The sequence below is a fragment of the Cololabis saira genome, chromosome 8, assembly GCF_033807715.1.
Source record: "Cololabis saira isolate AMF1-May2022 chromosome 8, fColSai1.1, whole genome shotgun sequence".
Taxonomy (NCBI): Eukaryota; Metazoa; Chordata; class Actinopteri; order Beloniformes; family Belonidae; genus Cololabis; species Cololabis saira.
This window is the reverse complement of record NC_084594.1, coordinates 36567110-36589051: the sequence shown is the minus strand read 5'-3', so window position 1 is coordinate 36589051 and position 21942 is coordinate 36567110. Positions and strand designations below refer to the sequence as shown.

At 45.1% G+C, this 21942-nt stretch overlaps 1 protein-coding gene across 1 annotated transcript; it reads left to right on the top strand.

Moving 5' to 3' along the window:
• The first annotated feature begins 605 nt into the window (after positions 1 to 605).
• rybpb (RING1 and YY1 binding protein b) lies at positions 606 to 21511 on the top strand. Its single transcript, XM_061727931.1, has 5 exons — positions 606 to 749; positions 1188 to 1313; positions 17175 to 17483; positions 17572 to 17670; positions 18562 to 21511. The coding sequence occupies exons 1-5, from the start codon at positions 724 to 726 to the stop codon at positions 18809 to 18811; spliced, it is 810 nt and encodes a 269-aa protein (XP_061583915.1). The 5' UTR covers positions 606 to 723; the 3' UTR covers positions 18812 to 21511.
• The last annotated feature ends 431 nt before the right edge of the window (positions 21512 to 21942 follow it).

The following is a 21942-nucleotide window of genomic DNA, read 5'->3' as shown; positions in this document are numbered from 1 at the left end:
AATTTTCACTTAAAATAAGTGCAAAAATCTGCCAGTGGATCAAGATTTTTTTGCTTGTCATGAGAAGATAAATCTTGTCCCACTGGCAGATTTTTCTACTTATTTCAAGTGAAAATCTACTTGAAACAGGTGAAAATGGTCAAATAACAAGTTATTTTTCTGGTGATGACTCTTGTTTTAAGTGTAATAAGATTTTTTGACTAAAAATGAGACATTTTAACTAGAAGTAAGACAAATATTCCTGGTAAGATTTTGAGTTTTTGCAGTGAGCGGCTCTGCATTTGAAAAAGTTCCAATTTTCTTGACCACACAGATAAGCTCCATAGACTTCTGTGATGAGTATTTGCTGGACGTGTTGATTGATACTCTAGTTAAGTTCTGTGACTCGTAACCTTGCCATACCTTAGCTTCGACTGAATTGACGCCACTGATTTCCCGTATTTTTAAATCCCAAACTTGTCAGATAATGGTCAGGTAATGGTCAGGTGTGGGTCAGTTCAGGTCTATCTGCAGCAGTGATCAGACCGGTGTCGGGCCGTGCAGCAGCAGCCCGGTGGGGCGCTGCAGCGCGGCCGCTGATTGGCCGGTGCCGGGTCACGTGTCTCGGCAGCGCTGAGCGCAGCCCCGTCTGCCAGCAGCCTCAGCAGCAGCTCGTCTGGATCCGCTCCGCCGCGACTCCGGAGGCCCGCTTTCTTCCCCGTTTCCAGGATTTATCTCTGCACCATGGGCGACAAGAAGAGCCCTAGCAGGTAGCCGCGGGTCCCGGGCGGTGGTTCGTGGTGGTGTCTCGGCGGTGGGGGCTCCGGAGCGCTGCTCGCCCCGGCGGCTAGCTCGAGTCTCCATGGCGGACACAAAGAGATCTGCTGCTCCGCGGGGACGCGCTGCTCGCTCCCGCGGAGCCGCGGCTCCGGCAGGGTCGGCCGGCGTCGACGCCGGGGTTTGGGTCTCGGCCCGAGGAGACGAGGAGCCCCGGAGCCCCAACCCCCCCCCCCCCATACTATAGCCTAGCCTAGACGGTCGGGCGTGTGAACAGACACCCGACCGTCGCAGGAGAATCTCCGTGTTGGCGCTGGCAGAGACACGTCCGAGTCCCGCCGTGCGGCGGGACTCGGACGTGTCTCTGCCAGCGCCACCACGGGCAGCAGGTTGTTATGGTGACCTCTCCCCGTCTCTCTGTCTCCCCGCAGGCCGAAAAGACAAGCCAAGCAGAGCGCCGACGACGGCTACTGGGACTGCAGCGTGTGCACCTTCAGGAACACGGCCGAGGCGTTCAAGTGCAGCATCTGCGACGTGAGGAAGGGCACCTCCACCAGGTAAATGCTGCTGCTGCTGCTGCTGCTGCACCCACACACATCCATACACCCATCCATCCCTGGATTCAGCTGCAGCTGCAGCAATTACCACTCTGATCGACAGCCTGCAGGACTTGTTGATCCTGCAGATGTGTCCTGCAGCTGCAGCTGCACGGACCTTTAAATGCATGTGTCTCGGTATGCTGGCTGCTCTGATCTGCTCTGCTCGCCAAAAGGAGTTTTTGTGTGTTTTATAAACTGAAAATCCATCCATCCATTATCTATACCCGCTATATCAGTGGTCCTCAATCTTTTTTCAGTGATGTACCCCCTGTGAGATATTTTTTCAGCCAAGTACCCCCTAACCAGCGCAAAGCACTTTTGGTTGTAAAAAAAAGACCTAAAACAGAGCACTGTGCCATCAGTAACTGATTTATTAAACATAAAAATATTGCTGCTATGCTTCAACCACGACTCCATCGTTGGTCCAAGTGATTGACAGGTGAAGCCAGGTGATTGACAGGTGAGGTGGAACCATCCTGTGTTGGGGGAAACTCTGTGGTTTTAGGATAATAAGTTGAATAGCCTACTCCTGAAGATAAAATTGAATAGAATAATAGAATAGAATAGAAATATTTATTTTTAAAGGATTTTTGCATGGATGCTACTTTTTAAATATATGTATATTTTAAAATCTCACGTACCCCCTGTAGTGCCTTCACGTACCCCCAGGGTTACGCGTACCCCCATTTGAGAACCACTGCGCTATATCCTTTACAGGGTCACGGGGGTCTGCTGGAGCCTATCCCAGCTCATTACGGGGGTTCACCCTGGACAGGTCGCCAGTCCATCACAGGGCCACATATACAGACAAACAACCATGTATACTCAAACTCACACCTACTGGCAATTTAGAATGATCAATTAACCTAGCATGCATGTTTTTGGACTGTGGGAGGAAACCTGAGTAACCTGAGGAAACCCACGCAAGCACGGGGAGAACATGCAAACTCCACACAGAAAAGGGGAGCTTCGGGGACCTCGGTGTGAGGCAACAGTGCTAACCACTAAGCCACCGTGCTGCCTAAACTGAAAATATTAGTAATAAATAAATGTGCTTAAATTCCCCTTTGTGTCTTCGTTGAGGCTATATTATAGGAATTACATACATGGGAATGCCCACAGCATTTCAGGGTCAACAAAGGTCGGCCTATCAGGCTCAGAGCTCTTAATTAGGGCCCGAGCACTGACAGTGCGAAGGCCCTATTGTATCTGTAGGAATTGTTCTCGTTATCCTCGTTTTTATTTTTCCGACGAAAGGAGGGCCTTTTTGAACTCCTAAACGTGCCCCAAAAGTCACCAAATTTTGCACGCAAGCCAGGCCTGGTGAAAAATTTGATATTTAATGCTTATGCTATTTAATGCAGCTGCAGCATCGCAATTACCACTCTGATCGACAGCCTGCAGGACTTGTTGATCCTGCAGATGTGTCCTGCAGCTGAACGGAGCTTTAAATGCATGTGTCTCGGTATGCTGGCTGCTCTGATCGCCAAAATGAGGAGGAGGAGGAGGAGGAGGAGGAGGGTGGGGAAGAGGGACCATATACTTCCCGATGGCTGTACGGCTACAGATCGGCTACAGATCATCAGCAGAGCATCAGCAGAGCATCAGCTGACAGGCCTGGCTTTTCCCTCTCCATCAAGTTAATAGATGGGAGTGCGTTTCACCTACCTGTAGGATTGCAGAGCTGCTGGAAATGGTGACGCAAGTCAGATTTAATGGTTGTAGGACTGATGGATGGAGAGTGATTGGGAATAAAACTTGAGACTTTGTGTTTTAAAGAGAAGTTGATCCTCAGCCTGCTGTGACACAGACATAAGGTTTTTTTTTTTTTTTTCCTTTTAAGTGCCCAGATGTTTCATGTCAGTCCACACGTTTGTAGTTTTAATTATCCTCATAATTTAATTTACTGAAAAACTCCCTTTATTACCAGAGCTTTGTAGTGATTTCAGCGTGATCTTCAGATCGACACATCTTTGATGGTAAAGGTTGTCTGTCCTGGACATTTCCCCAGAGCGAAACTCAAAGGAAATGTTAAGTTGTCAGCAGAAGACGTCATCTTATGGGAAGCCAAGATGAAATGGTTGCGTGCGGTGATGGGGTTCCCTTTCAGTTTTATGTACGTGCTGACGCCCACGCCTTCTTTCTGGGGAATGTTTTTGATGATGATTTGTCTGAGTCTGTTAGCTCACATTATCTGTAAAATGATGAGACAGAGAGACAAGATGAGTCATTTGTAGCTTTATTGACAAGTCCCTTGCACTCTAACCTTTTTAAGCTGAGATTTTACAATAAGTGTCTGGCAGACACCCACAGCACACGACTAATGGGAGAAAGCAAAAGCTCAAAGCCCCCCCCCCCCCCCACGAGAGCGCTGCATGGCAGCAGGAAGCAGAAGCAGGCGTGTTTTAGCCACACTGCCCCGGTACTTTGGCAAGCACCCAGTTGCCTGTTTTTGCTAAATGAGAGCGCACAGCATCACTCGAGTATTTGTCACACATTCCCGTTTGATCTAAATTGTTAACCTTTGATTAATGCAGTGGCGTCGTAGTGGATCTGCCTCTTACTCTAATGAGTACTAATTAATTGTCTTTTACTGGCTGTTTGATGTATTCCAGCTAAGCAAGTTGCTCTTAGCAAAATGATTCACATTTAAGGCTCGGCATAGATGTTTGTCTTGTTTCTGTTATCAGAGGCTCTACTTTGAACGTGCATTTATTCATGATGCAACAAGTACTCGCTAATTACTGTTTCTCCTGATTAGTAAAGTGAGTTTTTAAGTTGGATTTAGGTCTGGTTTGTGTGGATTTGGCTGGCATTTAAACATGCTTTTTATGATGAGATTCTGGACACGGCTCATTCTGCTTTGCTTGTGTGGAAGGTCTTCACACATTTATTACACAATTATCAAAGATACATAGCTAGATCTGTATAGATGTATGTTCTGTATTCTGCTCAGGTAGCACGGACTACCAAGAAGAGAGATGCGGCATCGCAGTCCTTGATTCACCTCAGTCTTTGCTAAATAGATGCTGGAACAACAGGTTGCAATGATCAAATGCCAATATATCGAAGTGTTTGATCGTTGCTGTTTGAGTTTGGCTCTGCTAATTGGTCCCTTGGTGAAATTTAAGATCAGGTTAATATTTCCCCCCGTTTCCATCTGTCACAGTCATTAGGACACCAGCTGTTTCTACAGGTGTTGATGAGGAAGACAGACCTGACATGATTCGTGGTTATTAAGGCATTGTAGCTGATGAGGCTGAAATCACACTTTAACCCCTGCCAGCAGCAGGAAAGCCACGCAACTGGCAGCTATGCCGCTCTGGTTTTCGCTAATGAAGACGAGAATGTGTGTTAATGGGAGCGAGAAACTCTGACTGTGACATCAGCATGCACGGAGAGGCCCCGCTCTCCCGATGCACCTGTTGACCCAGTCCAGCTCGGTGATGAAACACGATACCCAAGTAGGCTAAATCTAGCCTTTGGCTTTCTGACTCTCAAACAAGAAAGCTTCTCTGCCTTTCGTACGTGACCTTGCTGCTAATCTTCAAGTCCAAGCACCCCGCGCGTTCAGCCTCCGTGCCCACTTCGTGGGTAATTGGAGATGGGCTCGTACTGGCGTCTCCTCTGAGCTGGATTCTTGAAATGTCTCTGGCATATAAACTTGATCGCTGTGTGAATATGACGGTGTGTTTTTGAACCCGGGTTTGCTTTGTGCTTGCGTTTGGTATGCACCTCTGGCAGCCCCGGGGCCAGAGAGAAACCATTAGGAGAACTCTAAAGTTGATTGATGGTGGGGATCACAGGAAGTCTAGAGGTACCTCAGTCTTTGACTGCTCTGCTGTTATTTGCACTGCGCCGGGCTGTCGTCAACCATTTAGAGTACCTTTCATCTAAATTTCATTTAAAACAGAATAAATGGGTATCCCTTGCATCTTAGTGAAAGAAAAATGCTTTGATTAAAAAAAAAAAAAAAAAAAAGAAACCCTAGTTAAGTGGTCCATAATACACTTAAAGCTCTGAGTGCTGCAGGGCCACAGAACCTAAACTGTTACAGCTGATGGTTAATTATCTCGCAAGTTAATATACGGCCTAATAAACATTTTACAGGCGTACTTTGATCTAAATCAAAACTACTTTTTGGCACAAAGTTGGACTGTGTTATTTGACACATAGTTGATGTAGATGGATGGACTCAAAGAAGAAATAGAGATATAAATGAACGTGTCCAGGAGCCTCTACGGCACGATTCCTTTATAAGATGAAGCGAGATTTGTTAACGCATGAAGTTGTTTTAAGATGAATCTATTAAACATCTGCCTGTACAGGAGCTCACAGCCAGCGGTTGTTGTTTCACGTCATTGGGAAGGCTGTGGTGCAAATAAGTGTTCCTCGGTCACCTAGATGGATATTATGCCTTATTGATCATATAGGTAAATCAGCCATGCCCGCGGACCTTATTTGTCTGTGACCATAAAGACGTAAATGGCTTTTGCTTTTAGTCGTTGTTGATTTAGTTACATGAGGTGGTTAACTCATGAACACATTGTGACGGTAGAAGACATAATATTTAGCTCATGAAACCATATAACCCCAAAACGATGGCTTAGTTTTTGATTTTTGAAGCACGCATTTGTCTGTGTAACCTTTTCAGCTGGCAGTTATTTAAAAAAAAGAAAAAAGGTTGTAAGTATGTGTGTCTGTTTGCGTATGTCGTGCTCGTCTGACTTACGATGATGGAATAGAGTCATTATAATCCGTGGATTCTATCACTGTCACATTAAGGCAAATTGTCTGGGATAATGGAATTACATAAGAGGGACATGGTGGCGTTCAATTTATATCCGCCTGCCATGCCCATCGCCCGTGCGTACAGCAGCCCCCGCCCAGAGGAAACTGCTTTTGCTTATCCAGCATTATCAGCATCTGCACTAAAGTCCTGAGCACGGGCGGATAGCCCTAATCTTTACATGTTAATTGCCGGATTTAGAAGTTCTTAATTACTTCATGGGATTTGGCAGAGTGTGAGTGATTAAATACAATAGCCAATTTGGCAATCTGACAAAACAGAGAAATGTTAAGAGAGCTGTTGAATCGGGGCTCCTCCCATCGAAGGAAAAAATGAGGCAAGCAAATGAGTGTGACGGCACAGCGGAGAGGACTCTCCGGAAAATACAGAGCAAGGCACAAGAGGACGAGGAGAGAGGCGGAGAGGCAGCGTGGAGTCGTCGGAGGAGGAGGAGGAAAAGGAGAGAAACAGAGCAGTGAAAGGATATTGGAGTGTCGCGCCTGGACACTTCATGTGTGTTGAAAAGAAGGGGCTATGGCTGTGGGGGGGCGGGGGTGCTCACTCAGCCACGAACCTCCAGAGGCTAAAGCAAAGCGAAGCACATCATTACCCAGGGAGTAAGGGACCGGACAGGCTCCTCTGTTTCCACCAGCACCACCATCCATCCGTGGTAAGAGAGCAGCACCGTTTTACTGCCATTTGCTGCAGATGACTTTTAAGAGAAATTACCACGAGATGCTTTTCAGTGATTTAAACCTTTTTAATCTTCTGCCCAAGCAGTGGCGAGTCTCAACGTTACTGAGAAAGCAAACTCCAGGATAAATCAAACGTGGGATGCATTTGGGTCCTGGTAGAGTCTGTGTCTGGTTTTCCCACATTTATTTGGGCCTGCCAGACAGTGTTGAGGAGGAGAGCCTGCTGTGAAGGTGCCGTCCCCTCAGGCGCCGCTGCTTAATTATTTGTTGAACAAATTCCAAAACAAACCAGCAGGAATATGACGCGACATCAGTTACAGGCTCTTCCTGACAGACGACACGTTAACAAGACAAAGCAGCGGGGGAGGAAGGGCACACGGGGAAGAGTTGACTGTGGGATTAAGAGAAGCCGCTGCAGCTAATTCACAAATGTGAGGAAGAAAACAGAGTGAAAGGGAGATGGTTGAGAAGATGAAGACAAGCGCTGGACTATGCAGCAGTGCTGCTGATGGCAGAGGTTTGCATGTTTATTGCCTCTGCAACGACTCGCTGCCAGGCTGCTCAGTGCCAGGCGTTCTGCAGCCTGAAAGGTCAGACATGTCAGACTTGTTGAAATATCGTTTACACACGAGCAGATACAAAGTTAGACGTTTCCTCCTCCACTTGATCACCCATCACCGACCTTATTTTCTTACTTATGTCTATCTCACCGAGGTACACACAAATCAGACGTTCTGATTCCTTTCTGGCCCGGAGAAGCAACAGTGATGAATGAACTTTGGTATCCGCAAAGTTCATAACATGTAAGCCGTTGTAGAAATGTTTACATATCTTTGCAAGGCTCCAGACTAAACTTTATCATAAGTATCGCTGGGGCTCCCAACAGGACACCCTTAAGTGCATTTATTTTTAATAAGTGATTGATGTCGTTAATGACCTAACATCCTTTTATTTTATTTTATAGGGAAGTAGTGTTTTAATATTAAACAAAAATACAACCTTCAAGTTAAAGTTGTTTTTAACATAAAAGGCTAAAATTAAAGAATCCCTTTAACGTCAAACACCTGTTTATTTTTCTTGGCTAAACTGGATTCATTACCTAAACGTTTATCAATGTAACCACGGTGCATAACTGATCAGATTGGTTATTGACAAAGTCATGTAGCTTCCTAAAGCTGCACATGACTCATTTGTGACAATCAGATAATCGCTTTATAGCTGCTTTATTCAGTAATTCAAATGTGTTGCAATTAATGTCGTGAACGGCAGCTCTTACTTTACAACCTGGTTTGCCTGCAATGAACTTTATTGTAATTCCTGCAGGATGATTAGATGCTTCGTACCGTCAGCGTTCTGCTGACAAATGTCTTGCAGTCTCCAGGCTCATCTGTTGGTGAATCCATGTTTTGGTTCCTCTTTGTTTGATTTTTGTTTTTAAGTGTGTGGTCAGATCTGTAAACATGTTGCAGCTCTGCGGGTAGTCGGTGTTTCCATTGATCGTTGTTTTTTTGAATAAGCACAATTCTCGTAACTCTCCTATTCAATTCAATATACTTTATTGTCCCACTTGGGGAAATTTGTCTCGGGCTCGACAGCTGAGCCACAAATGCCTTGACAGCGACAGTGACAAAAACAGTACATCGCCAGGCACCATTTCAGCAAAAACTACAAACGCACAGACCAATTTAAGCAGGCTGAACAATCACCATAATAGAACACAATATAAAAAAAAATTATTGCAAATCCTTTGGCCTCAAGGAGCGTTGTTCAGGAGTTTGATGGCGGTTGGCACAAATGAGTTCTTAAAGCGATTTAATTTGCACTTAGGAACCCAGTATCGTCTCCCAGAGGGCAGGAGCTCCTACTCCGAGTAAAGGATGTGGGAAGGCTCAGCTACCTCCTCTGGCCCTGCCTGACAACTGTTTGTTCATTGATGAACTGAAAGGAATGGCGGCCCCTTTTCCCCATCACCTTCATGCCTGCATGCATCAAACAGGCCCGACAGGGAGGTTTCCACTGTCCGGGTGCTTTTGTCCACACCATACAGCCTCATTCTGCGCAAAAAGTGCAGTCTTTGCTGCAGACAGCCACTTTCCACGTGGACATCCCAGCTAAAACAGTTATCTAGATGAACGGCAAGATATTTGTATGAACTGACCTGCACAATGTGATCTATATCTTATCAATCTTGAGTCTTTGTGCAGGAGACTAAGAATGGCGGTGCTGTCAGAAAATGTGTAAAAAGGACGGGAGAACTGACACAACCCTGCGCTAATTGATTTGATCTCTGAGGGGGTGTTGTTGATTCTTACCTGCTGACTTCTGTTAAAAATGAAAGATAACATTTAATTAAAAAAGGGTTGACACTCATGTGCCTCAGCTTTGAGATGAGGAGATGGTGTTGAAGTGTATTAACAGCTGAACTAAAATCAATACATGACATCCGAGCATATGCTTTAGGGCATTCCAGGTGCTTGAGAGTGAAGTGGGTGATACTGTTAACGGCATCATCAGTACCTCTCCCCTGTCTATAGGCAAACTGGTGCGGGGCCATTGCTAAATGAACCTCTGCTTTAAGGATAGACAACATGAACTTCTCAAAGCTTTTTGTGACAATTGAAGTCGGGGCCACAGGTCTGAAGGCATTGTTATCGGCTGGACATCGATTCTTAGCAACAGGACCTGTTGAGCAGGGACACCAGGCTGGAGGGAGTTCCTCTGCACATGTCTGTGTTGTCCTGCGAGACTTCTCTTCAAAACAACAAAAGAGAAGGTCTCATCGTTAGAAAAAATGGACTAAAACATTGTAAGTCCTTAAAAAATTATTGCAAAGTGCTGTTGAGAAAATATTCAGATGATGAAGCAGCAGATGAACCCTTCATGTAATGTTTAAGGATTAAGTAGTGCTGTAGCACAAAAACAGCTGGCAACTCAATGTTGATGACTTCAGATTGACCAGCTTTTCCATGACAAAGAAACCGCCTCCTGGAATCATAAAAAGATTTATTCGATATTTGGTAGTTTTTTTTTATATTAGTGTATATCCATTACCGGATTTCTTTTTTTTTTATATTTGGTTTTGCACAAATCTAGAGGTACTGGAAGCATGCCTGGAGAAACTGTTAAAATGCTCAGAGCAGTACTTATTATTATTAATAATAATAATAATAATAATAATAAAAGTGTTATTTTCTTGACAAGCCTATTACCTTACGAATTTGAGAAGGAACAGCAGATTCCTCAACTCCTCAGAAATTTCAGAACATGAACAATCAGAGCTTTTCACAGCCGATGACAATTTCTTTAGGAATCCGAGCAGCTGATTACTGCTTTATAATGCATATATTTATTTATTCACGGGCCAGTATGTTGCGTCAGTTCCCTTCTACTTTTCTTTCTCCATACAGTTAGTTATAAAATAATAATTAACTACATAAAATTAGCTCACCCTCATTGAATATCTGTTAGAAACCTGGTTGTCGCCAGCGATGCTGCATCACACACATAACGTTGTGTAGGTCCATTTCATCCAAACGGCTGTGTGATATGTTGTGGTGTTTGACCAGAATGGTTAATTGTAGCTAGTTGTCGACTGTTACACGCACATAATGCTAACTAATATTACTTGACACCAGTTCTTATTAAACTTGTCCCCACATTATCAGTTCAACTGTTGCTCCTAAAAGAACGGACAAAAGTTCTGGTATGAGGACGAGCAGAGCTAGCTTGGACCTGCAGCCACTCGGCAGGATTAGGTCCACTTTAGATCCGTTGTAGTTGAGTGTTGCAGTAAGCTTCTGACTGAAGGATCCTGGAATAATCCGCTACGACTCCCAGCTTCTTCAGCCAATCCAAACCACGCTGTTTCAGACGGGACGTCATGAATGATTGCTGCGTGGTCCCAGGACCTTTCCAAACCAACTGACAGCCACTCATGATGTTGGTAAACTTTACAGCACAAGAAAAATATATTTGCTGTAAAATAAGAATGAATGTGCTCTGCGAGGTCTTTATTCACAGCTCAGAAGTGAGTACAGTGCTGAGTAGTGAAGAGGGCTCGTCATTGATCGCAGGGTCTGCTAATCCAACATTGACGCTCCTAATTATACAGATTTGTTGCTTTATATAGTTTTACCTGATGTGTAAAAAAAAAATTCACCCTGGTGCAGTTGTCACAGATGTTTCATGGAGAATAAAACTTTTTTTTTGTACCCAAATGTAAAAATGTTTTATTTCTGCTGTAAAATTCAATGTCTTAACATGAACCCAGCAAGTAGTTCCTCATTAGCTTCACCACAATGCAGCACTGCCTGCAGATGTGCCTGTCTGTTAATTGGCTGGTTGTTCTCAGATGTTTGCCTTTACAGGGTATTACATAATTACTAACAATGAATCTGTTTATCTCTGCGTGGTATCTGAATAATCTTTTCCTCTAAAGTGGTAGTTTTAAACGGTGGGAGCAACACCAGGGGTAGATACCAGCCTGCAGGCCCTTTTCCCACCTGGCATTGTTAGGATAAAAGCTTGGCAGACTCTGCTCTGCATCTCGCTCACACACTTTCAAAATTCTCATTTTCCTTTTGTGTTTCATGAGAAATATGACAATGATTCAAATCCGGGATCATTGAGAGACAGGAATGTGGCTCATGCTGCCTGTCGACACGCATGCGATGTTAGAGCTGGCTGGCTGGCTGGATGGGGGGTCTTTAAATCACGGAGACAATTACTACTGATGCTTAAAATATGCAAATTGAAGAAGGGAGTTGATTATATTTCTGTTGTTGATCTAATTGGCAGTTGGCTCATGCCCGGTGGTTAATTTTGTAGCTAACATTAATCTTATCAGTACTCGGTGCTTCTCTTTACATGTAGAGAGCGAAGGTGGAGAAGTGACAGTAATATTAAGCCCTCAAAATCGTGACTGAAAGGGGCGAGCGCTTCCCGCCCCTGGGCAGTGGGAGTGATTGAAAAGCGCTTACAGCCCGAGGCAACTCTTTAGATGCGGTCCTCCGTCAGCCTCCCCGGCACTCTCCCACATTACTTTATCCTCGCATGGCTGGAGGTGACAATGCTGCTCCCGTCACCTCGCACAGCTTCGTCACTGAGATACAGCCGCACTTGCATGTTTCATTTCTGTTAATAAATATGTGACTAGGTCTGTGCATGTACACTGATGATGGTTACTTTTATAAAAGATTGGGTGCAAGATGGATGTCTCCTTAAGTCTTCCTAAAGTCTTTGACATCAAAATGACAAACCCAGGCAAGGCTCGTCACTTATTTTCCCTCGGTTTCTGAAGTTAACAGTTTTTATTTCGTTAAATCAGTTAATAATCCATATTAGATCATGACTTTTAAGCGCTGCTTCTTTCCCTGGAGAATGTTATTATACAGTGTAGGGCTGTAGCTATCGAATATTTTAGTAATCGAGTATTTTACTGAAAATTCCATTGATTAATCGGATAAAACATATTTTTGTTTAGTTAAAGAGCAATTATAAATATACATAAGATGTTAGATGTTAATTGACATTACTAAGACTAAATTATATAATCCAGTAGGTTCATGGCTGTGCATTTAAAAACCCTGAACTTACACCAGTTGACCAAATTCACTGCCTTCACTCAAAAAACTAAGGATCTTACCAAGAAATGTTCTTATTTCTAACCTAAAAATGCCATTACACCTGATAACACACATAACTTAAAAGGTTAGGTGTTTTTCCCACGTGTTTCAATTGAACTTTCATTTGTGTCAAGCACATTTTAAGTTCTAGTTAAGTTTTAAGTTAAAGTATAAGATTTTGAGTTTTGGCAGTGTTGCTTGTTTTATCCATGAAGGACTACAGAGCTAAAATTGAAAACTACCCAGTTAGCTGTATTTTTTTTTTATTTTTCCTGACATTTTCTGTCCTGGCTCTTCCATGTATCATTCATTTTTAAGTAAGGCAACACAATACTTGATAAACAATAAACAACCTTTGTTACTTCTGGCATGCGCCTCATCAAACAACTCAGGTGCACCCTGTATATTAAAAAAAATAAATGCACTTTACACATGCATTTTACACATTAGTTCAGTGAATTCGTGTTATTCAACATATCAATGTGTACATTTAAAACAAATAGTTTATTGCTCAAGAAAGACTCCAACAGGAGTAGAAAAATGCATCTATTTAACCTTTGGTGCACAAAAGTGTTTGTATAGTTTACATAGATAAACCCACCAGCCGGCGGAGGAACGGCAGCTCTGGCTTCTGTTCCTCCACCCTTCATACTGGGGGGGTATCGTGTTTCTGCATACTGGCCGAGGCGTAAAGCGAGTGTTGACACAAGTGTATGCTTGTTGACCGTCGTTAGATGGTTGCCAGCTTGTTGCATGAAGCTGGTGCGATCAAACTGAAGCCCGGTGGCTTTGGCATCCGTCACATGTGAGACGCGAGCTCCTGGCTGCAGCCGTGATCTCTTCATCCAGAGTGAGCTGCAGCCGCCTCACTACCTCCTCATCCACAATGAACAACAACTAGCAACTGTTCAGATTGTCAAAACCTAGATGTTTTTGTGGTAATTTGTAGTCTGAATAAATTAGGATGTTAAATGCGGTCCTTCCGTCAGAAGCCATTGATATGTTAGGCGTCTCTCTGGTTTTACTCTCCACTCAGCTGTCGGCCGCTGCATTCACTCACCCTGGCAGGAAATAATTGCTCGTCCTCCACACAGCACTTCAAATGAAAGAGCTCTGTTAATGAGGGCTTTCCTCCGTGTTTCTGTATCGCACCTTCCGTCGCTCATTGATTCTCTTCATTACTCTCCACGAAGCACTCGAGCTTGTTGTTTTTGGGGCTCTGCAAGAGGAACAACCGTTTTTTGTGCCCAACATGCACGTAGAAAACCGAGCAGGAGCGAGCAGGAGCGAGCAGCGCTCGGCTCCGCCGTGGTTCACACGGGGAGGAGCGTCTAACCATAGGTGTCAGTCTGTCTGAATTAGGAGCTTTTCACGGTGATGATAGTTATTTCAGAGCATTTTGTGGAGGGAGTCTCCCCACTCCTCCCCCCGAGATGGTGAAATGTGGGGGCTAGTATTGGACGAGCTGTCAGTCATGGGCCATTGTTGTGAAAGGAGAGTTATATGCTGTAAGCCTTAACAGCAGGGAATGATATAACAGCAGGGTACACACACACACACACACACACACACACACACACACACACACACACACACACACACACACACACTTCCTTGTGCTGCTGCCAAAGTTCCCCGTTCTGGCAGCAGTGGGAGGGTTGGAGCAATTTCTGCGATTGTACAGTGGTGTTCACTTCTGGTCCCGGTCCCAGTGTCAGTTTTCAGAACCTTTTGCTCTATTAGATGGTTCTTATTAGGTCTGGCTGTGTGAAAAGGCTTATTTCTGTTGCAGAGCAAAGTCTTTTTGGTGCGTTTTTCACTTAAGATGCAGATTTGCTCTATGAACGCTATAAAATATGTATTTTAAGAGGAAGACCTCTTACACGGTCGGTTGTACATGCATGCAGTGTCAAAGACTCCCCGAAGCCGCAACAGTGTGAAGCTGTTACATCTGCTCAGTTGATCCATGTGAAGGGAGATGTGACGTCGTCCTGGCAGCTGCTTCTCATGGCCGACTGCCAGCGGGTACTGAGCCCGAGCCCGACCACCACCGCTGCCTCGGACCAAACTTTCCTCATTGAGGTTCATGCAGAGCTAAGATTCATTTCCTCCACCGACCACTAGAGGCTCCAAAAGTGAGTCCATCTCCACCGACCTCCAGGTTAAAACATCCAACTTTAGAAATAAACATATTTACAGTCTGGTTCAATAAACCGTTTTGATCTCAATCGTTTGAGTTTTTGTACCACGCCAGGAGAGTTTATATAAACCAATTTTTATTTCTAATATGATTGATTGACAGCTGGCTCAGCCACTGCGTAGTCGTTATCACTTCCTCATCCGTAATCGTCATGCTACCACGTTTAGTGAAGCAACCATGCGTTAGTACGAAGCCAGCGTCGGCTATGCGCGACAGCAAGTCAAGTAAGTTAACATGTTAAACGGTATTTCTGACGGCAGCTCTGCAGATATTTTGGCGGGCTGCGGCGTGTTTCACATCTCAGACCGAGCTGTCCTAGGGGGGCGTGGCAGTCTCTACGAACACTGAAAATGGCATCGCCGGTACGGGAGTTTTACAATGTCTGAAAAGGACAACAAATTTGCAGTTTGCAAGCTGTGTGTAAAGGAGATACCCCGAGGATGAATGCTATAAAAGAATTTCAACACAACGAAGCTGATAAGACATTTGAAAGTTTCTCACATCAAGGAGTATATTGAGTTTTTTAAAGTTTGCTGCCGAGTCGTAAATATTTAATTCCAGCCTATATACAGTCACATCCAAAGCCTTTATACAAAGCAGGATGACAATCATGTCAGTCGGCGTCACGTGGCATTTGGAGTTCTAGTCTGCAGAGTTGTGTTGTGCTTCACTCACAAGAGTTTCCTCACACGCGGCGGATGCTTTTGCTAAAGCTTTAGCAAAGCTTTCATAATTTAAGATTTAATTCCTTTTTCCACAGGGAAACTAAGGTTTAGTTTACAACTTGTATCAACTCTTGAGAGAGTGACATGTCTACTGTTGTCTGTGTTGGTGCACATGTTGTGTTGTGCATAATTACTGCCACAAGAAAGCTGAAGCTAGTAAGCTACACTTACTCTTTGTAATCTGAGTCTAAGTCGTTTCTAGGAGTCTCCAGAGTGGGAAATATTGCACATTGCCTCAGCCTGCAATAAAACACTCAATTCATGATACTTGCTCATCTCCTAACTTTGATACCTAATAATACAATGTCAATATTGAAGAATTTATGGATTTCACGCTGTGATTGGTGATTGGCCCTCAAAATCCTGATCGGTGCATCTCTAGTTAGGACATCTCCAGTGAACAGCTTCAAATGGCTCCAACGCTAATAGCTTAACAGCCAAAAGCTGATCAGCGGCCCTCCTGTTCTTGTATTTCGGTATCTAAGTGTGACGAACACGCTGCTCAGTTACAGCCTCCAGATCAGCTGCAAGGACCGTTCATCTCCGTCTGTAAGGATCCACAGCAAAATCTGACGGATCAGTTGAGAAAAAGTTTTTACGCATTGCTCTGAAGCAATAGAAATTAATGAAATGTTGACATTTAAAGCGCTTGATTAATAAGCGGTTGACACATTTGGAGACGTGCAATGATTGAAGCACGAAAACAAGAGTAACTTTGCTAGCAGCACGGCGTTGCCAAATGGAAACACTGAGGCTAACCACTGGAGCAGCTGTCTGAAATAACCGCTCTGCACTAAACCACTGAAATTGGTCTGATTTTATTGCAGCTCTTCTCTTGCAGCAGCTTCACCTGCCTGTCTGTCTGTCGTGCTGCAGAGACCAAGCAGCCCTGCTTGAACACCAGTCTCAGGTTTCACAGCAGAAGAAGTCTAAAGCTGCTGAGCAATAATGTTTGATGCTAAAACACATACTGAGCCTCCACAACGATCTGTGATGACCTGCGTACTTCTGTAATAAGACGGAAACCACAAGTCTACCAACATGTTGCGAGACTTGACCTGCTTACAGGAACTGCTGGGGTTTTGAGGATGAAGTTTATTCACATCTTCACGGGTCGGTATGAGTGTGACGAGCTGGCTGATCAAACTTGTGTGTTTGTGTGTTGAAGCGCGCCGGTGCTTCACTCCTCACCACGCTGTCCCAGTTGTGCCATGTGATTATCCACGTTGCTGGTTGCACTTTGGTCTCTGCAGATGTTAAGACAGCCCCCCCCCCCCCCCAGATGTTGTTGACATTTCACCCTGTAGCCTGAGGCCTTGTTTATCTGTGCATGCTGCTGCTTCTCGTTTCTGAGAGTTCCTGACTCAAACAAGAGGTTTTTATCCGTCGAGTGTCCAGTGCGAGTCAAGAAAGGCTCTGTGTCTGCTTGAGAGCAACATCGAGTCTGACCGAGTCTCAGCCTGTGACAAACGGGGCCAGCTCGGCTGTAATCAGATTAGAGGACCTAAGCGGCACGCTGCAAATGTTCCACCTTGTGATCCTGTGTGTTCATTTTATTACAGCCGTGAGTTAATGAGATTAGCCCTCCGAACAGAGGTGCTCAGCCAGGAAGTGGCAACTCAAGCCCACCTCTGCAGCAGCTGGGGCTGGCCGAGCCTGTCAGGAGCCGGCCTGCAGGCTCCAAGGCTTCCCCGTCAGCAGCAGTGTGACCGCGTTGCCGCATGGCCCCATTCAGCTCCTCAGCTAGCACACTAATCCATGTTTGCGTCTTGGATCTCCTCCACAGGAAACCCAGGATAAACTCCCAGCTGGTGGCCCAGCAGGTGGCTCAGCAGTACCCAATGCCTCCCCCGCCCAAGAAGGACCGGAGAGAGAGGAGCGAGCGCACGGACAAGGAGCGCCCAGACGGCGAAGGAGAGCGAGCCGCTGGAGAGGGCCCCCCCCTGGTCGTGCGTCCGGAGGCGGTGAGACCAGAGGGGGACACGCCTGAGAAGGACAAGAGCGACATCATCGAGCAACCCATCAAAGACAAACCCGACAGAGAGAAGGAAATCAGTCCAACTGTCACAAAGAAGCCCAGCAGCAAAAAGACCAGGTTGGTACAAACGAGTCAGAGCGCCGAGTCTCCGCCGAGTCCCGATGTCTCTCGTTAGCTCAAGTCATCGCTGTCTCTTCTCTTTCAGACCCAAATCAGACAACCATCAGAGTCCCCCCAGTGACAAACAGAGCATACAGTCTGGTAAATCAGCAACCAAGACCAACAAGAACTCTCACATTTCCAGGTGAGCCCCCCCCACCCCCTCCATGACTGCACAGCACTTCTTGGTAGAGGGAAACCTCAAATGATTCACCAATGATCTTTTACTCTAACCACCCACTCTCACTCTTCATGCACTTGTTCTGACTTCTCGGGTGTCATCTGACAAATTGAGCAGTTTAGAGCAGCCGCCCGCGCTGAGCTGGAAGCTGGAGGCTCCTCGTTGCAGCGGAGCGGCACCAACCCGGGGTTTAATGTGGCTCCTAACAATCACTGCCTTTACATGCACTCAATAACACTTTTAAAACCCGAATATTGCCAATAACCCGAATTTGCACGGCCATTTAAACACCAATAACCTCTTTGAATAACCCGAATTTGCTCATATTTGGGTTTTTAAAAACCCAATATGACCCCTGGGTTACTCCTTTTAAAACTGAATATTGGGTCATGTAAACGCCAAACGGAATATCCCAATCAAACGGAACATGAATTTGTTTTCTGAGCATGCTCTGTTCACAAGGAATCCTGGTCTTTTGAGTCCAGGAAGTTCTTATAAACACGGAGAAACACAAGACCAGGAGGAGACTAATCACTTCATAAATGTAATGAAGGATATGAACATTTCTGCATTTGTAGACGGTACAAAGTACCGGGATAGAAGATTTACAAGAAGGTGAGCGAAAAGTTGCACGAAGCAGCATTTGTTTTGAATTTGGATACAGGAAGAAGAAGCGGAAATTAGGGGAATTGCGTCATGATGTTCTCCGCGCGTCGCTGGTTTGATCCAGATATCCCAAATGATTAATTACCATGTAAACGGAATATTCCGAATGTTTCAGTAACCGGAATATTAGCAATAACCCAAAGTTTGACTGCATGTAAACGTAGTCATTGTTGTCTGTTCCCCACGCAGGCCCAAGCTGAAGAACATCGACCGGAGCACGGCCCAGCAGTGGGCCATCACGGTGGGGAACGTGACGGTGATCATAACGGACTTTAAGGAGAAGACCCGCTCCTCATCCACGTCCTCGTCCACCATCACGTCCGGCGCGGGCTCCGAACAGCAGCACCAGAGCTCCGGCTCCGAGAGCATGGACAAGGGCTCGTCGCGGGCCTCCACCCCCAAGGGGGATCTCTCTGTCGGCCATGACGAGTCATTCTGAGGACACCCCCACCTCCCCAGCTCCCCGTCGTCCTCTCCCCGTCCTCCACAACCATTTCCTCCCTGTGTTTCCGGACAATATGGATCCCATAGGGGGAGAGATGTCCCTTCCCTGCTGCTGCCCTCCATTCCTGCCTCCACCCCACTACCCCCCCCCTCCACGGATGCTGACAGGAGCTGCTTGCTGAGAGGAACAGTGTGAAGCACCTTTCAGGAACCCCCTGCTAGGGGAGCTTGGCTCGCCGTAGGCGGAGAGAGACGCCCCCCCCCCTCCCAGACCCCTAACAGTAGCATCCATACACCTGTATGTATTGTTTTATATCTGTACGTGGATGTGAGGCCAAGTTGACTTTTGTTTGGTTTTTTTTTTTGTTCTTTTTGTAAAGAAGAATTTTCCGCTGGGCACAATAACCACCACCATTTTAATAACTATTATTATCCTTATTTATTACCTGTTGCACCTGTATACTTTGATATTCTCCTTTTTTATGTTGAAGCTTTGCTGCGTAGCTCTGCTGACTGATCGTTCCTTCAGTGTTTTTATTACATTGAAAATGTTGAGACGACACGTGAACTCACACACACACACACACACTCACACAAACACACACACACTCACACACACACCACACACACACACATGCGCGCGCACACATACTGGTGCTAGATACACTGTGAAGCGGTTTTGCAGATCTGGGACTGCCCGTTCACGCAATGTGACAAAGTGCTGACGAATCAAATTCTCATTCACTTTTTTTTTTTCAACAACACTGTCTCTTCACCTGAACACTGTCCAGACCTCGTGGGGTCTGCTCGTCTGTGCATGTGGGTGTGCTTCGCGGGAGCGTCCTCCGAAGCTCCCGCGCCCCGACTTCTCATCTGATTTAGGTTTCTGGCAGATGAGGAGTCTCTCATGTCCTTGATTGTACAGTGTGGGCTGTTGTGTAAAACACTAAAAAGCTGTTGCATTCCCTCGTTCAATATCCGACTCTCCTGACTGAAGTGGGAGCCGCGTTGCTCGGCGTTCAGGCCGGAAGGGTTTTCCTGTTGTGACTGAAGGATGTAGTTCCACTTGGTGAAACCAAATCGAACTGTCAAGCTGTTGAGCTGTTGTGAATCAGTTGAAGTTTTTCTTTCTTTTTCCTTTTTTTTTTTTTTTGTATGTAGTCTTGAATCTTCATCTTCTCAACACAGAAGACAACAAAGGTTTGACAATTCAATTGACTTGTTTTTATTTGTACTAATTTAATAAGACTCCTGTCCTTGAAGGCAACAATCTTGCAGTACTTAAAAGAATATAATTGTCCTTTCAATTTTTTAACAGCAAGGCTTATGTAAGGGTTTATAATTCACTTCTACCTTAGCTGATAATAGACCAACCTAATTTCCTTTCAACTGTATTAAATTGTATAAAGAATAAATGTGTATATGATATCTTAGTTTTATTTATTGAAGGACCAAAGGAATTTCATATTGACATGATAGTAGACGGATGAATAACATTTTGAAATGCAATTATCTAATGTGAGATGAATAACAGTTTAAATAAAGACTAATATAATCCATGTAAACGGTGTTCTTATTGTCCACTCATCTGTGTGTGTGGCTAAACGGGCGGAGATTTACGCGCTGTGGGCCGAGGAAACTGAAAGAAAACCGCCGGGCCCTTCCCGCCCGGCCCCCCCAGAGCAACCAAACCCGGCTCAGGCGAGGCTCGGACCCCCTCGCTGCCCCGACTCACCTCGTCCGGCTTTAACGCGCTGCAGTTTCACACGTAGGGATAATAACCGTGTCGTAAACCATGTTCCACGTAGGGGAACGGTTTCATTTGACTCTTCTGCTTCTGAGCTGTCGTGAACATGTAATTATGTACTTTATTGCAAACAAATATGGAGTCTGTGTTCCAAGTGGGGGAAGCGATGTGAATCCACGGGCCTTTTTTGGCCCAGGTGTTACCGCTCTGTGATGTCACGAGCTCGGACCGGGCCTAGAAACTAAACTAAAGCCATCTTCTCACCTGCCTTATCTGTACCCACCTTCACATGACCGAGTACTCCAGCAGAGGGGAGTCCTTGTTAATTATGTACAAATGGCCATTTGTTGACTTTGTGTATTATTGCTTGTATATAGAAATTTGAGAAATTGCAGAAGCAAACCCTATAAAAGACGGCGTTGGAGGTGCAGTCTTTGGTTTCCTGTTTTCCTTCCGCGCAAGCAGTTCTGTTCTTGTGTGCGACCAGTAACCTTAATTTACTGTGTAAAGATGGTTACATATTTTAGCTTTGTTTGTCAGAGACATGAATATCGGATGCTTGTTTACTTATTGTATAACCTTAAACGTGAACTTCTAATTAAGTGTATGATACAGACTCATTTCTTCCTATAACAATGTGTTGTACAATGCTTTTAAAGTTATTGCTCCGTTTAAAAGAAAAAAAGACCAAAAAAAATAAATAAAAAAATAGGGACAGTACAAGGATTCCTCCTTTGTTTAATCCAGTTGTAGTTTTCTTTTTGGTTATGTTCAAGTTTTACTCACTGACGTGTCATTGTTTCCCGTGTGAACTGCTCACATTAAGTTCCTGCTGTGGAAATGTTTCTGGCATGTGCACGACTTTGCGCTTATCGCTACCCTGATCTTTTCCCTCTGCTTCAAATAGAAATGTCTATTTATGAATTTTGCTTGTAGTTTTTCACAAATAAACTGTCAAAGTTCTAATTTTCTGGCCGTCTCGTGTCCCTTATTCCCGCCTTCGCTCGCTTGCAGACGCTTGCAGGTCCCGAGGGAGAGCGACTGGTTTTCTCACTCGGGTTATTATGGGATGGATCTCGGAACTGTGACGTCCCAGGAGCGTGCGTGGCGTAACGGCGCGTGGCATGAGGGAGTCCTCGCGATGACGACAGCTGTCAATTAATAAAAGCCTGGCTTCACAATCCAGGGTCCAGGTGATGAGCTGGCCTACCTGCAGCCCAGCTCCCCCCACAACTTTGAAGGGCTTCATACAACCCACTTTGAAAATTAAAGCTGCAAGCAATTTGCACCAATTATGGTCAAGGACTCAAAACCGAGATCGATGACACCACCCACGAGTCTTTATGTCAAACCATTCAAAAGTTATGGCAGAAAGTAGG